Genomic DNA, 18,056 nt, shown 5'->3' on the forward strand with positions numbered 1-18,056 from the left:
TTAAGGTCTTATTAGTTCAATCCAGCAAAAGAATTAATATTGACCTCCTATTGCTTTCATCCTTCTAAATTCAAAATTGATTTAAAAAAGCATGACAGCTAACTCCTCATTATGCCAAGCTTAAAGGCTTACCAAGAGTGTGAAAGCAGGTTCAGTTGCTGGTGGAAAAGAGGTCCCTTTTGAATAAGACCACATAAACAGAAACCAAAACAAAACTAAAGGATAATTAGCAATAATTCTTTGAATTCAAAGGTTATTTTGTATGAACAACAAAATGATGCAAGATAACTGGGAGTAATTTGGATATGCTGGCTTTAGGTTTCAGTGTTTATTAGAGATGGCAATTACCCCAATCCCGCCTCAACGGTGACGGGGAACGGGAACAGAGTTTTATCCATTCCCATCGGGGGCAGGGACGGGGATACCCCTCCCCGCCCCATCCTCAATTTTTTTTTTTAAAATAAATAAATAAACAATATGATATCATTGGTATTATTATTATTTTGAAGAATGAAAATTATTTGTATTGTATTTAGTTATTAAATAAACACCTAGAACACTTGAATCAGACACAACAGACCATTCAGGCAAAGTAGTGAAGTCAAAATCATACCGAAATCCATAACAATCGCTTCACTTAGTGCGGATATCTTCACAATCTTTTGAGCTTGCAACATAAATCTGCAAGAAGATCACAGAATGGTGATAGACAGCTTATAATTAGTTGAACTGAAAAAGGAAATAAGTTAAGTGATTGGTATTACTTAAACATAAAGAATAAGTTGAAAGAGAGGAAATTACAGCCCGTAGTGTTAACACCAAAGAGAGTGTGAGTATGATGATTTCCTTAAAATGAGTCATATCACAAGCATTGTTTAGAATTCAGACTATAAATCGGCTGCCAATACATACAAAGAAACCTTTGCAATTTCCACAATGAAATAATTTACTATAATTTTCCAAAGGAATTAGGCAAATGAACAAGAACTTCAATTAAATAATTTACAAGTAAACGATGAAAAATTGTCTCTGTATCTGATCTCTTTGAACTAATTGAGAAATTGAATATATGACAAAACAATAAAGTTTAAATCAAATTACATACTCAATAAATGACAACTCACTACAAGTATAATGTTAGCAAGTCAAGGTTGAATCCCCGAATCCCCTATTCATTCTTCCAAGCATACAAAAACAGTGAGAAATCAAGACTAGGCGACTGGGATTCCCGGAATCGCTGTGACCAGGACCAATGCTGTGTCTGGGGATCACAAAGAGGCTGACTAGCCCACAATTTCTCGGCTGAATGACTAGTCTTAAACATGAATACTGCATTCCCGAAAGTTGTACCAAAAAGCCAATTATGGACATCCCAAAACACTTCTACCTCAAGGCCATCAATCAAGATGGTATGATTACCCCGAAATTTCCACTGAAGCCGCTTCACCTTCATCATTGGCTTACGATCCACACGGATCACAAGGTACGGATCACTGCCACCACTCGTATCACATTCAATAACGAGATCATGGATTTTACCATTATCGCAAAACTGAGCCTTTGTTCCGAAAATCTTCTTGCCAAATATGTGCTCTCTCTTGGCAATAAAAACAGCCCCAGAAGCAGCAGGGGAAGCCCCGGTTTTCTTGAGAGCTTCTTTTACCATGTCACCGAGAAGCAGAAGCATTTGCCTTTCGAAGACAATACACACATAGAATCCTTGCAACGGCTCGGGGCCAGATCCAAACTTAGCTGATGAAAGGTCCCAATACACATCAATCTTACAAGAATATGCTTCTAAAGTCTTTGAACCTTTCTTCCTAGAGAACAACCATGGCTTTATATCAAGCTTACATAGGCACTGGTTGGTGTTATCATCAATCCCCACACTAAGGCCCTGCCCCATCAAATTCTTACTCCATGTAACGTTTAGCAGGCAAGATTTCCCACGCAATCTACATTGATATATACAAGTCACCAAATTCTGAGCAGCAGCTTTATTATTAGCACTTGATGATGAAAAATCAGCAACTTGAACACCAGTTTCCCCAAAACAAGAAGGAAAATCCCTCATTTCTTATTTCTTAATGCCTTCCAACACTTTTTCCTCTTTTCTTCCCCTTTCTCCCCACTGATTTATGCACAAAAGATTTGGCTTCTTCAAACAATTCTTTAAAAAAAAAACAAATCTTGGTTTTAAAATTGGTTCAGAATCAGAAAAGCTCACCTTCAATTGAGTGCATCAGAAAGTTACATACCTCGACTATCCAGTCAAAATAACAGAGACCCACATCGGAAAATGCCTTCAAGTTCTTCAAGAAAAGTCTTGATTTTATCCAAAGATGATGTTTTTGAGAGGCATTTGGGAATTGGGCGCTCAAGCCCAGTAATTTGGAGTTCAGGAGAAAGGAGGATAGACCCTCTAAATTACAGACAAATTTGGGGAAAGTATTCTGTGTAGAATTTAAAACAGAAAAAAGGGGTAAAGAAATTGATTAAGAGAGATGAGGAGAGAGAGAGAGAGAAGCAGACAAAAAGTAGACTACTCAGACTCATTTCACTGTCATTACATAATACATACAAGATGCCTATACATATATGTATGCAAATACACATAGATATATACATGTATATAAATACGAAGCAAATACATTTACAGATGGTGACAGATGGAATTAAGAAATGGAGGTAAGAAAAAGCAAATATCATCATAATGTAATAGCGACAGATTGTCTCTATAAAAGGTTGCTGGTTTAATTACAAATTATTTCTTGTTTATTTGGTTTAGAGTGTCATCTTTTTCTTTACCTCAAAGGGATTACTTCTTTGTCACATTTTATGTGTCATTAATAAAATTTGACTAAATTATTTTTAATTCAAATTTTCATAATATTAATTTTAATATTAATATACTAAATTTATATATTTAGAAACTACATTAAAAGTAGTATGAAACACAAAAATATCAATTTTAAAAATAAATAAAAATACTAAAGAAAATAACCAAAGAAGAAAGAGTTAATTTGACAAATGAATAGTAAACAAGACATGAGATAAATGGAGTACAATATTTAAAATTTTGGATGAATAACAAATTTTATTTTACCCCACAATTTTCATGATATTATTACATTAAATCATTAAATTTTAATTTCACTACTTTGCTGGTCATATTTTGTTTTCTAATACAATTTTCTTTGCCAAGCTTCTTGTGTTCAAGTGATACCTTTGTGACTTTCTTTGAGAGAAGATTATAAGATCGAACTTTGATGGTGGTTAATTTTACAATTTTAATTTTTTTTTTACTTAAGAAAATACACATAAACAATGTCACATAGAAATAACTAATTTTTCAAAACGTAATTTCTCTTATTCTCTTGTAAGGACTTTTATTAAATGATAGAATTACATATTAGTCATACTTATTAAATGATGAAATTGCAAAATTTAAACAAATGAATACTTGTGACAAACAAATGAAAGTAAACAATGTAACGTGAAAAATTTAAAAAGCAAGATTGTATGTGACAATAACATAAAATAAGAAATAAAATGCACCAAAATTGAAATTTTGAAACCAATATATTCAATAATAGAGGGATCAAAATGTAAAATTCTCTAATCTTTAACGGAGTGTAGGGTATTCAATCACAACTTTTATAAACTATTAAATACTTTAAAAGTTGCCAAGGACTTTGTAGTCCACTGACACAAGTTGTTCTCTCATATCGGAAATTGTGGGTTTGACCCTCACTATAGGCGGTATTAACTCTTTGTATTCCAAATCCAAAATTTTCAATTTTTCCTACGGACTTTTTTTTTCCCCGAACCACACAAACTTTTCATCAACTCTTTGTGTTCCAACCCAAAATTTTCAATTTTCCCTACAAATATTTTTTTTCGATCTACACAAACTTTTCATCAATTCATATCAAATTTTACAGTGCGTTTCAAAACTTTCATAAATACTCATATTTTTTTTTTCTTTTATCTCTTTATTTTCATACATATTTATAATTAAAAAAAAAATCATGACAAAAAGTTATTACAAACAGCATTAAGAATTTATTGTTGTTCACAACAAGAAGAAGTTGCTATGAACAGCAACATGTTGTTCGCAGCAAAAATCTTTTGTTGCGACCAATAGCAAGTTGTAGTTGGTCACAACAGAATTGACCTTAATTTTTTAGATCAAAATTTGTATATCATTAACATAATTCTATGCAATCAATACCTATTATTTTTATTTTTTGTGCAATGCTTTAATTTATTTATGATTTATAAAAATACATTATATATTATAAAAAAGCTTTTTTTTTTTTTGAAAATATATATTATAAAAAGTTTTTGTAAGAATATTATAAATAATGTATTACTTCGTAATAGAAGTTATAAAATATTTGTATGAGTGTATTCAATTTAGAATTCTAATGAATTTTGACTTTGGTAGACTTTTTAATATTAATTTTTTTTTTAAAGTGTATAAATGTTTATAAATTTTTATAGATTAGTACACAGTTGATGAAAATTTAAAAAATTTTAAAAAATTTTAGAAAGATTTTAAAAAATTCTACAAAAATAATTTAAAATTCATAACTTAAAATTTTTTTGAAATTCTATAAAAGTCTTGATTAAATAAAAATTATTTTGTGTACGTAACGCGAACCTTTAATTGTCCGTCCCATTATATTGTTAACTAGGCTGGCAAAATAATGTATTCTTTAGGCTACTATGATACACTTGGCACCTGTAATCTGTTATGATGACGTACACCAGCGTTCACGTTATGTCCATCATCATATTATATATCGTATTGTTCCGTATTTATTTTTATTATATTTTACATAGTCAAATGAAATGTGTTACACAAATAAATAAATATAAAAGAATACAATTACATTATCAAAATAAATACAAATTATTATAGATAAACTAAATAGTTTGTTTAGAACTTTATTATGATTTATTATTGGTATTGATTGATAACATAGTTAGTTTATCAGTCAATTTTAGCTTGATTGACCATAAATGATGCTCTATATTATTAAAGGTCATTTTGCATTTAATTAGCTATCAATTAACAACTAATTTACTAAACATTTTTTACAATCAGCTAATGTTATCAGCTAGTTAAACTCACAAATCAATCCGCTAATAGCTATCAGTTAACAGCTATTTGCCAAAACACCTTGAATAATATAATATTTTATTCTAACAAAAAGTTTTAAAGTATATTGAGTAATTAATTAATTGTTGGAAAAAATAACATGAAAATGACATTTCAGCGGCTATTTTGTGATACAAATATTAATGGGGTACACTTCCGATTTGGGTCGGGTTAAAGTGGATTCGGGTTCTTCGTAGTGAGACAAAAAGATTGATATATTTTAGACTCAAAACGGATAATGGGTGAATAAGAAATTGATTCTCAAAGTAGACCCATTAGAATTATTGGAAAATGAAGGTGGAAAAGTTTGTATGAAGCTTTTGTCCCACATTAGTTTGGGAAGTGGGTTTGCGCCACTATTTATACAAGAGCCTTTCTAAGGCATGTTCACTTGTATAACATAGATCGAGGCTCTTTTTCGCGTGTAGGGGGTGCCGAATCAAATCCTAAAATGAGTCTAAAAATGTTTGACTCGTGTACGCGGGCTGGCTAAGTTATGTGGTACCGTTTGGAGGATTAATTCATGTGTTACGGAATAATTAATCTCCAGATTAAATTGTCAGTTTTGAAGGTTACAAGACTGGTTTTATACCAGTTTTTAATGTCATGTTGAATGCTACTGAATTCTTCAATTCCTATATAAGTTCTTGGTTGATCAGGTGATTTTACACACAACAAAAATAAGATTTTTCTCTCTCGAAACTGTGCTCCGCCTCCTTTCTTATCCTCATGTGTTCATCTCACGCTCTAGTTCGCCGGGTTCCACTATTTGAGTGCTCAAACTTGGAATCGTAGTACGTTTTATCCTGAGAAACCTAGGTTGTAACATCCTTTGGGAGACAGCAAATGAGGTTTTAAGAAAAGAGTGTTTTGTTCGACTCGTACTAACCACCTAACCAGAAAATTTCTTTCGTTCTTGTGCTTGTTATTTATTTTTCCAAGAAATATTATTTTTGTAGTAATATTTCCTAACATTAAAGTCATCATCAAACATGTTCAATATTCAATAATTTATAATATCAAATAGTCACTTGTAATTACAATATGAATTATTCTATTTTGTTAAAACTCAAAGAAATAAAAGCAAAAAACAACATAAAAATTGGTTTTTAACATTTACAAGATGCTTAAGTTATATACACTGCTAACACCTTCCAAAAAGTATGCAATTTGGAAATAAATTCGAACACACAATCAATAGGTAGCAAGAAAATAAAAAAGATTTTAACGGATCCTATCTTTAAGATTGACAAAAGTGTAGGTAAAACTATAAAATAAAAAAATAAAAAAGAAGAGTAAAATTAAAAAGTATTTGTAAAACTATAAATAACATAACACAAAGTATAAGTTATCAATGCAACATATTACACTAGCACAATTTTAATTTTGATAATAACTTAACGGTTAGATAATAATTGGTGAAGGGAATTAAAAATTAAAAGGGGTCAAATATAAAAGAGAAAAGGGTCAAATAGGCCCTCGAACTTTAGCTTAAAAATCAATTAGGCCCCTAAACTTTTTAAATGTGTAATTACACCCATCAACAATTCATTTAGGTGCAATGAAGCCCAAAATCAGGTTAACGACCTGCTATCACAGGTCATTAGGGTTCAGGCCACCTTCTAACGAATTTTCTGACAGGAAAAAAGTGACCGGCGACCGACCGACGAAATTTCCGGGCAAAAAAAAGTGACCAGCAACCGACAAACGGTCGCCGGTCACGGAGAATGTCATTTTTTTTTTTGTCGAAAAATTCGTCAGAAGGTGACCTGAACCCTAATGACCTGTGATAGCAGGTCATTAACCTGATTTTGGGCTTCATTGCACCTAAATGAATTATTGATGGGTGTAATTGCACCTTTAAAAAATTTAAGGGCCTAATTGACTTTTAAGCTAAAGTTTAAGGGTCTATTTGACCCTTTTCCCAATATAAAATAATTTATTAAAAGTATAAGAACCAAAGCACAAGATATAAGCGATATGATTGATGCATGCAACTTATAACATCAATAGAATTTTTATTCTGGTAATAACATCACAATCTAATTCTTATTAAATTTGTGTCCATAGATATTAATATTATATTCTTTTTAATCAAATAATAATACAAATGAACATGTATACAGGCCAATGCCATGCATACTGTTGAATGCATAATTGATTGGTGTTATGTTATGTCTTCCTTTAAGTGATAAATAATTTCAGAAGATTCTGATTTCGATCTGAACCCTAATGCGCTAGTTCATGCATCAACTGTATTATCAGCATTGTTACTAAAAATATCACACATTACACAAAAACAAGTTTAATATATTTGCTCAATATTAAAATGATAATGATATTAAAACAGATTTAAGAAAATATTTTTATTTGTTTTTTTTTTTAAATCAAAACATATAACTTTTTAATATAATAATAGAGTTGACTAAATATGTTTAATAGAGTTAGCTAAATGTGTAATAATAATGTAACTTTTTTGTTACACTAAACTTATTTTTTAGTATGACTGAGACTAAGTTTTTTTATAAGATTCTAAGGAGTAAGGACATCCCCAAAAGGAAAATTTTACAAAATTTTTGGAACCGGAAAATTTGGCCTAAGACATTTTGACAAATGGGGGTGTTGCATTTTGGAAAAATCTTTCTCCTGCAACACCCCAAAATTTGTCAGAAATCTTTTTTTTTTTTTTTAAATGTCAGGACTGGCGGCCACTTCAATTGAAAACTACTTTTTTTTTTTTTATTTACGCTGTGCAACGGCGAGCTTCTTCTTCTTCTTTTTTTTTTAATTTAACTTTTTTAATTTTTTTTTAAAAAGTTAAATTATTGTTACTAAATTTATTTATATTTATTAATATCTTTATTAATTAAATTAAATTTATATTTGTAGATATGTTATACGCATATTTATGTATGTTTATTCATAGCATTATCTCCATAATTACGTATGTTTATTATAAAATTATAAATTTATAAATTAAATAAATAAAGAAATAATTAAAATATGGGGATAAAATAGTGGGTCCATAAAAAGTTGTGCAAAAATTTAAAACTAAGGGGAAGAAGAGATTTTGTGATTGAGTGAGATAGCGGATGATGAGGTGGATGTTAGGACCCACAAAAATCTGGGGTAAAATCTCCAACTATTGAGGATGCCCTAAGAGAACAATTTCAAGAAACTCAAATTTCAGGTACGTAGGAGATGCTAGGATAGAACCAAAGTTTTGTACGAGATTTAGACATGTATAACACCAATTCTTTAGAATTTTAATGTCAAATTAAGAATTATTTATTTGAATACAGATAAAATTTGTAGAAGTATATTATATGTCAGGCTAATTTTGATAAAAATTTTAAGAAAGAAAAGAATGACAGTAAAATAAAATTAATATTGATATAATTTATAGACATGCATTACAAACTTTACTGGGATGATTATCGAATATACTTGATTTAATTGAGATTAAGTAAATTGTGTGTTTAGATTGCACTACTAATTCATTTACTGGTTAAACAGCGCAGCTCACAATTCAGATTATCAACATTGTAATGAAATTGAATCAAATGGTAAGTAAATGAAGAACATACGGAGATTTGTTTACCCAATTTGATGAAAATCACATTTATGTCTGGGGACCACTATCGTGAATCTAATCTTTTATATCAACTTGTGATCAAACAGACAATAAGAGAACAAGCATTCAAAAAAAAAAGACAATAAGAGAACAATCTCACTAGTAGATGTACCTTATACTATAACTACCCTATCTGAAAAGTCACCATAGTTGGATTGATATGGAGCTCGGAGATCTTCAATGCTGTTGTTCAGGGCTCTCTAATTCACCCACCGCTGCACTATAGCTAATATGGAATACAATCATCAAGTGATTTTTTTCTCTTCAAGATCAATGAAATTCAGATTGTAGATGAATTTCAGAGTATTTCTTGTAAATTAAAGCTGGTAGAGAGGTGTTCTTTTGATCAATTCTCATCGTCTCTCTATAACTATGTACATTCTCTCTAAAGGGTCACGGGCTTCCAAAGCTATTTGGGCAATTGTAATGCGGATGAGGCGGAGGCATGGGCTATTCTTCATGGCCTTAAAGTGGCGAATCAACTTGGCCTCTCTAAAATCTGCATTTTCAGTGACTCAACCAATGTCATAAGGTGGACTAATGATCCAAATTACGCAGCTAGAGGTGGTGGGTCGTTGAACAACATCATTGCCGAGAGTAAGAATTGGATGAGAATTGAAGAGATTGGCTCGTTAAATGTTGTCATGTTTTGAGGGAACAAAACCAAACAGCCGATTGGCTTGCTAGACATTCTAGTCCTAATATTAATTTTGTTTTGCTTTCGACCTGCCCCCCGGAGACTTAAGAAGGGTTATCCAATGTGATGCCACGGGGATGCCCTCCGCTAGAGGCCGGGGACTAGGTCGTGTTTTTGCTTTTTGCTCCTGGGGCTTGGCCCTTCCTCTGTACAAAAAAAAAAAAAAAAAAAAAAAAAAAAAAAAAAAAAAAAAAAAAGATCAATGAAATCCATATTGTAAATGAATTTCAGAGTATTTCTTGTAAATTAAAGCTGGTAGAGAGATGTTCTTTTGATCAATTCTCATCGTCTCTCTATAACTACGTACATTCTCTCTAAAAGGTCACACTTGTGTGAGACCATCTCACGGTTCCTTATTCGTGAGATGTGTCTGGCCGAATCAATATGCAAATGTAATACTTATACTAGCAAATGTAATACTAAATCATGAATAAGATGTTTATTACTTATATGAGAAAATGCAATACTTTTGAAGAAAAATGTGTAATACTTTTACATTTTGATTAAAAGTATTACTTTTTTCATCAAAAATATTATATAATTTACTCAAAGTCAGACTATATAGTCCCCATTGAAGTATGTACCAAAATTTTCTATGAATGGACGACAATTAATTTTGTGAAAGATATGGCTCATTTCAACATCCTTCACCAAATTTCCTCTAGAGATATATAGAAAAAAATTAAAACCTACTTGTAATTCTTTCCTTGTAAGAGATAAATTCAAAAACTTACTGAGTATGAAATGAGAAAGAAAGAAACTTGACAAATTCACTTCAACTCAATTTTCAAGTACCTTAACATCTAAATTTGACAAAGGTTTTTTGTTTTTTTTCCTAGAAAGATGTTGGCCCATGAGTTGCATGCCTTCCTAATGTCTCCTTAATTAATCTACTCAGTTAAATCGTTGTAGATAGAGTTATATTCAAAATAGCACATTATGGTCAAAACTACATGAATAAGAACTATGATTGACTTTTCCGTCATTTCTTATGAAGATCATATTTGAGAAATTTGAAAAATTTTCTCGTCCAAGAATATATAGAAACTTTCAGGATCTTTTTTTTCCTTGAATCTCCATGATGTGACAATCTTCAATACCAATCAAGACTAAGAAACAAGTAAAATGTTTTTTTTTTTTTAAGAAACAAGTAAAATATAATATCAACAAGTGTTCCTATTCTAAGTTAATTTTGACTAAAAATAGGTCAATACAATAATTACACGAACATAAGTGAATGTTATATGCATTGTTTGGTCCCCATAAATTTGACATTCTGTAATGTAAGATTTCTAAAAATAATTTTATAATTTTTTTGGGTCAAATCTTCCTTCGAATAAGTTTAGATAATATGAGATTCTTGAAGATGTGAAATTAGAATTGACATAACTTGAATTAAACGCATTCACTACAACTAACAAGTAAAACTTGGTATAATAAAGCCTTGAATATGTTGTTGTAATACCTTTTGAGCCAATAGGTAACATGTAAAGCAAAAGGGGTTTCTAGCGAAATTTTCAAGGTTTTGCAAATCTTCAATAGAGTTTTCAGTACAACTAGTGTCCTTCAAATGTTCTAGCAAAAGTTTCAAGGTTCCATAAGTCTTTTGAAAAGTTTCTAGCAGAACCTTCGAACATTTTGGTGATGAAAACCTTCAAAGTTCGGTGACATTTTAAAGAGTAAATACCAGTGGATATCCTCCGACTTTGATGGCGCTGTCACTTTTAGTCCTCAACTTTTAAATCAACCACTTCCAGTCCTCATACTTTTTGTTTCTAACCATCTATGGTCCTTCCATTACACTTGGCCATTTAATGCCGTTTTCTCAAGGGTCATTCGGTCCTTTCATAATTAATGTATTAAGTATTTTTTTTGGGAAGAAATTACGCGCCTTGCATTCATTAAAATGCCTGATTTTCAGCTAATTTTAATTTCAAGAATGGACCGAATTATCCTTGAGAAAACGAAATTAGATTGCCAAGTGTAACGGAGGACCATAAATGGTTAGAAACAAAAAGTAGGAGGACTGGAAGTGGTTGATTTAAAAGGTGAGGACTAAAAGTGGCAGTGCCACCAAAGTCGGAGGATGTCCACTGGTATTTACTCCATTTTAAAAGTATCAATTGTTATAATTCTTTATATGTAATGATGTACGATTTAATTAATGTGACAAAATAAGAGTTAGAAAAATTGTATCTACTTTTTCCATGCCACATATAGTAGAGTGATCGAGAACAAAAGAGATAAGTTAAGTATTTAGGATTACTTCTAATTAATGAAAATATATTCAAACGATAATTCCAAAGTACCAAATGATCCTTGAAACAAAAACTTGTAACCCTACCAAATGTAACCTAACTGCTCTCATATAAAGACGTAAACCTAACAAATGAACACTTATTTTGGGTTGAATACTTGAATTATATGTCTCATTCCTCTTAAATGTACTAGTACCAAGAAAAGAGATATAAAACAGAACTACAAATCAAATATATTGTTAAGTTGAACTAGACAAGAAGGGTAAACAAGTAATCATTAATTTGGATGACAAGTGTATCTTAGATGGCTAAGTTGGATTCGGTTGGGCATGTAGTAAAATAGTCATATTGACAAGTTGGATTTGATTCCAAAAGAGTAGTTGGGTTGATATACCTTTTTCTTTAGTTTTTGTTTGCCAACATTTTTGTCTGTCTGAGTTGGATTTCAATGCTTTGCTGAACGCTGTTTCTTTTCGCGTGAGTCTCACGTTTTTGCCCTAATTAGGATAAATAATTATTTATTTTAATTCAACACATATTACAATGCCAATTATTTTAAAATAAAAAAGACATTACAATACAAAACATGACATTGTAAAAGTTATCAACAATCTATGGTATAAGTACGAGAAATTTAATTTTCTTTAAACAAGATCTAGAATTTGAACTTTAGAAATAAAATAACAAGTGTTAGGAGAGCTCTTCATAATAAGTACGATTGAACTTTAAGTAAAAAGAATACTATTGTCGATGGAGTAATGATAACTTAGGCCTACTAATTAAGAATGGCCCAACATGTCAACTCAGGCCCTATACGTGACAATTTAACTTCGCTATATTTTTTTATTAACTATTCACAAGATAGATATATTATTATTATTATTATTATTATTATTATTATTATTATTATTATTATTATTTAAAACCTTCAAAAATAACAAGTGAATCATTTCCGATACTCGCTTCTCCTCTTTCCTCCTTCTTGGGACTCCATCTCTCTCACTAACAAGATGGGGAAACTCCATTAATGACTTTCAAGAGGACTTTACCTTGTATATGTAACATCACATTGTGAATAATGGAACTTTTTAATTCGACTTAACCTAAAAATACTCATGATTTTTTCTTTTAGATTTTCACATAAAAATCGCATATTCGATTTTTGGTTTGTTTAATTGTATTATTATTTAAGCAAATTGGTGCAAGATATGCTTATTCTTAGCACCCATCGATCCAAATGAGTTAATAGTGTATATATATTTAGAAAAACAACAAAAAGCATTATAGAAGCTCATATTTTATTAAAATGTCATCACTCATCTCGTTCTACAAAATTCATTATGGATCTTCACCTAAAGCGTAACTTTTAACAAAATATTTTATGTAATTGCATTTTCCTTGCCCCAAAAGTAGGGGTGTTAGTGACTAAATGAGCTTTCGGTAAACTACTCGTCTTTGTGTTAGGTAAGCGTTCGTTTATGTTCGTTTGTTGAGGTAAACAAACAAAAATAAATAAATTTTAGAACTTGTTTAATAAATGAATAGTATGAATATTTGTAAGCTCGTTTGCTAAGAGCTCGTGATCAAGCTCGTTATTATTCATTTAATAATGTTCATGAACAGACTCATTTAATGTTGGTTTAAAAACGTTCACGAACATGCTCATTTAGTGCTCGTTTAATAATGTTCAAGAACATACTTGTTTAATGTTCGTTTAAGATTGTTTACGAACAAACCCATTTAAATACAATTTATCTTATTTTATTTATTTTACAATATACTAGTATATACTGCTTTAAGCATTTTGGGATGCCAGATGCGGAATCTAAATATCTTATGTAAATATGTAATTTTATTCTTTGACGGTTTTGTATCGGAGCTCGCTGACGCGCCAAAGTTGGGTAAGGGTTAGGTCTCTGGGGTCGCTATTACGAAGGCTACGATGTCCATGATGTGGGACTCAAAGAGGATGCTAGACTCGGTGTAGAAGATGTGGAAGATGGTGATGGGGTTTAAGCCATTCACCGTAATGATACGCCATCCTCGACATTGTTGATGAAGATAAAGTTTCCCTTCTGTGCTTCATCATTGGGTTGAGAAAGGAGAGAACAAGAACAAAGCTTTGGGTTTAAGAAATTAGGTTTTTTATCTTATCAATATAGTATAAATGCATTTTAGATAAGAAAAAGAAGTTGACTAGATGGCTTTACCCTGTCTTAAAATGGACTTTGGCAAGAAAAGTTTCTAGAAGAATCAAAAGTGTTCAAAATTTAAAAGTGTGGGATGACGGAAGACAAAAATGATAATCTAGAACTAACATGAAATTGCCACGAAAGCTAATATGAGGCATTTCCGCTGAAATTAACTCTAGTCAATTTCATGAACAATCGCAAATATTAATTTGACTAAATAAAAATGAAAAAATTAAAAAGGAGAAAAGTGTTGAATAAGCCTCTAAACATTATACGAAAGTCAAATAGACTAATGAATTTTTAAAAGTTGCAATTAAGTATACAACTCATTTTCCCACATCGAAGCTAAAAAATTGATTAGCGGCCTGTAATAGCAAGTCATTAATGTTTCGACAAATTTCAACTAGCTTCGAAGATAAAAATCAATGATCGACGAACAGTTGCCTTCTTCTCCAAACGGTCACTTTCTTCCCTAAAGAAGGGGACCTACTAGTTGCCTTCTTCTCCAAAGACGGTGACCTGCTAGTTACCTTCTTCCCCAAAGGAGGTGACTCCTAATCGATCATTTCTTTTATTGACGAAGAAGGCGACCTGCTAGCCGCCTTCTTTCCCAAAGGAAGTAACCAATTGGTTGCTCTCTTTGTCAGTGAAGGAGGCAATCATTCGTCGCCTTCTTCAATGTTGAAAGCGAACAATGATCATTTGCTAATTGTCGATTGATGATTTTTATCCTTGGAGCTAGTCGGAATTCTAATAACATGCTATTTTATATGTTACTAACTGATTTTTTGAATTTTGATGCATGAAAGTGACATATTAATGTGTTCAATTACAACTTTTAAAATATTAAGTGTCTAATTAACTTTTTGTATAAAGCTGAGAGTATATCTAACCCTATTAAAAATAACAAAAAGTTTAAAATTTCAATCGCGTGACATTACGAGTTCATTTTGCGTGTGGGAATAGAAAAGGAGTGGCAATTAAGATTTAGAATTTTTAATAGAAACCTTTCTTTGGCTAAAGTGGCCTTCACGTGTGTTTGTTCATGTTTGGTTGGCATTGACCACCATCTTGTGGTGTCCTTGTTTTTCTTAATTTCGTTTCCATTTGTGGAAAAAAAAAAATCAAAAAAATTGAATGGAACCCAATTATCTCTCTTGAATCTTGATTCATATATTCTATACCAAAATAATAATAATAATAATAATAATAATAATAATAATAATAATAATAATAATAATAATAATAACCACTTTCGTATATAGTTTTAGTTTTAGTTTTTTATGTATTTAGATGTTTTAAACAATATTTTGAACAATTTTACAATCACTTTCGTATATAGTTTTTAAGAAATAACTATGGAAGCCTTATGTTTTATTATTAAATTTTGAAATTTTTTAATTTTTAATTTTATTTTTAATTAAAACAAATAAAATAAAATAAAAAATCGGCGCCTAGGGGGCGCCTAACATTTTTTGCAACATTGGTTTAGATTAGATAAATTATATAAAAATCAATGATAATAAGATTCTAACAAAAGTATAAAATGTATTCATGTAGTTAGATGCAATGTTAACTTGTACATTATACTTTCTTTCTTGTAAATACAAAAAAAAAAAAAAAAAAAAAAAACAATCATTTCAATTTTGCTTTTTTTTTTTTCTTTTTCCCTCCTAAGTTGTTAACAACTTTAAATGACATTGTTAAATATAATAAATTGTACATTGTGCTTACTTTCTTGTACACTTACAAATTCTTTTCAATTTTACATTTCTTCTTTATACATATTGTGATTGTTTGCTTTTATTAGCGCTTTTCTCTTTATACTTTTACTATTTTTTTCTCTCATAATAATTATAAGATTGTGTATGCTTCTACATTTATTTTGATTATATAATTTTACAATCGTTTTGGACTTCAAATTTATGAAATTGACATTGCCTTATTCTTTTTTTTTTTTTTTTTTCTTTCTAAACCATTGATCATCTAAATAGATGATTCAGATTAATCCAACTTCTCACGGAAACCTTGTTCTCTTGATTTTGTATATACCTATGTCAGTAGTAAGTGATTGTATTGACTGACAATGATTCTAACAATTTTGTAATTTGTGGTGAAGAGTGGTTGAATTGTAAAGATTGATGGTAATGAAATTAGTGATATTAGGTCTAAAAGTAGGTAGTGGTACGGTAAAAGTAGTTAGGAGTGAAATATATAAATAAATAATAAGAAAAATGACATTTTTATTCATAAATTATATGCTTATAGCATTTTTTTTTCTCTTTGAATTATTCATATATTTACATTTGCTTTCAATTATTTTAAAAGTGACTGATTTTTTAGTTATGTTAAATATTAATACTTAATCTTAAAATATATTTTTAAATAATTGTGTGTGTGTGTGTGTGTGTGTGTGTATATATATATATATATATATATAGAATTGTATAATTTATATTAATATTAAAGAAGTAAGAATCATAGAAATGATATATTACTAAATATAACTATGGTAATCTTTAATTAAAAATTAAATAAAATCAAACTTACCATTGAAGAATGTAAGAAAAAGATATTGTGTATGCATGTGCATGGTAATAATAATGTGAAAGATATCAGAAGTTATAACGGCAGGAATATTTTTGTCCAAAAAATTATGTAGTACAACATTTATAGCATAAGATATAAAAAAAAAGTTAACAGAAAAAACGGACATAAAACTATAGACATAACCTGGATTGAAACTTATGTGTTTAGAGAATTTGGTGGAGAAGGGGAATGACTTGAAATACCTATTTTGTCTTTATATTTAACAATCCAAAAACTCATTTGACAGAGAAGGAAAAAAATGGTCACTTTAAAATAATTGAGAAGACAAATATAAATACATAAATAATTCAATGGAAAAAATATTATTATAAGTATAATTTAGACGGAAAAGTGTCATTTTCACTAAATAATAAAAGCAAAAAAAAAAAAAAAAAAAAAAAAAAAAAAAAAAAAGGGTAAGTAGTGAGACTGTGAGAGTGAATATACATGCTTGCATGCATACATATTCCTTTGTGTTTGGTGCCAATCTAAATTTAGTCACAAACTATTATTTTTATCATTTAATACCTGAGACTATTATATTTTGGACATTTTTTTTTATCATTCCAATGACTTTTATAGTGAAACCTTATTTTAGGCAAGTGTATTTTCATCTTTTAAATTTTTTAAAATTATTTTTCTAATGAGTTAATTCTAGCAAAGGACCCTTGCTTGTCTTTGGTGGCAATTTTAAATTTAGTATCAGATAATCGTTTTTGCTATTTAACGTCTCAAATTATCATATTTTAGATATTTTTGGTCCTTCTGAGAACTTTTTTCCCGATGAAACCCTATTTTAGGAAAGAATATTTTTTTATCTCAAAGAAGAGGCTTCTTTCTTCTTCTCTTTTTTTTTTTTTTTTTTTTTTTTTTTTTTTGCTCTAGATCTATAGTAGATGATTCACAGAACCATAGACTAAAATAGCGGTCACACTGAAGCTGACCGGATGGTGACATCCTGAGCTTTCCAACTGCGTTGCAAAATGATTCCTTTGCACCCTGAGGTCCTCACGTACTTGGTATCGGCATTGATGAATGATGTTTTGGGGTCGGGTTGAAGGAGATGAAGACAAAAGCCAGGTGAAGGAGATGGTGTAATCCACGGCTGAAGAGACGAAAAAAAAAAACAGCACATAAAACTGAAAATTTTAAAAAAAAAAATAATTAAAAAGACGAAAATGTTATTGCCTAAAATAAGATTTCACTGGAAAAAAATTTATCAAAAAGATCAAAAGTATCTAAAATATGATAGTTTAAGGTGTCAAATAACAAAAATCATAGACTAAAACTAAATTTGAAATTGCTATCAAAGACAAAGGACCTTCGCTGAAATTAACTCTATGTTAAAAGGTAAAATTTTATTTTCCATTTTTCTATTCTCCGTTTTATTTAAAAACTGGAGAATACATTGTTTTGTTACAGACTCAAAAATCATAGGGGATGGACATCATTGGAATTATCAAATTAAAGTCCGAAATTTGAACTGAATATTAACTTGTGCGTGAACCCAAATAGTAAT

The 18,056-nt window shown here is 30.1% G+C and overlaps 1 protein-coding gene across 3 annotated transcripts; it reads right to left on the minus strand.

The window, feature by feature from the left end:
* Positions 1-968: 968 nt before the first annotated feature.
* LOC109180999 lies at positions 969-2,552 on the minus strand. 3 transcript variants are annotated; one of them, XM_019330743.1, is made up of 2 exons: positions 2,259-2,552; positions 969-2,131 (listed from the first exon to the last, which is right to left on the minus strand). In XM_019330743.1, exon 2 carries the CDS (start codon positions 2,072-2,074, stop codon positions 1,169-1,171), a length of 906 nt encoding a protein of 301 aa, XP_019186288.1. In that variant the 5' UTR covers positions 2,075-2,131; positions 2,259-2,552; the 3' UTR covers positions 969-1,168. The 3 variants fall into 3 exon arrangements, with proteins under 3 accessions (XP_019186288.1, XP_019186287.1, XP_019186286.1); XM_019330742.1 differs by having other exon boundaries at positions 2,228-2,552; XM_019330741.1 differs by having other exon boundaries at positions 969-2,170; positions 2,259-2,550.
* Positions 2,553-18,056: the final 15,504 nt, after the last annotated feature.

The sequence above is a fragment of the Ipomoea nil genome, unplaced genomic scaffold, assembly GCF_001879475.1.
Source record: "Ipomoea nil cultivar Tokyo-kokei standard unplaced genomic scaffold, Asagao_1.1 scaffold1043, whole genome shotgun sequence".
In the NCBI taxonomy this organism is placed as follows: Eukaryota; Viridiplantae; Streptophyta; class Magnoliopsida; order Solanales; family Convolvulaceae; genus Ipomoea; species Ipomoea nil.

Bases quoted from the DNA above. Each gene is read 5' to 3' on its own strand.
- LOC109180999 (XM_019330743.1), bottom strand. From the start codon at position 2,074: ATGAGGGATTTTCCTTCTTGTTTTGGGGAAACTGGTGTTCAAGTTGCT.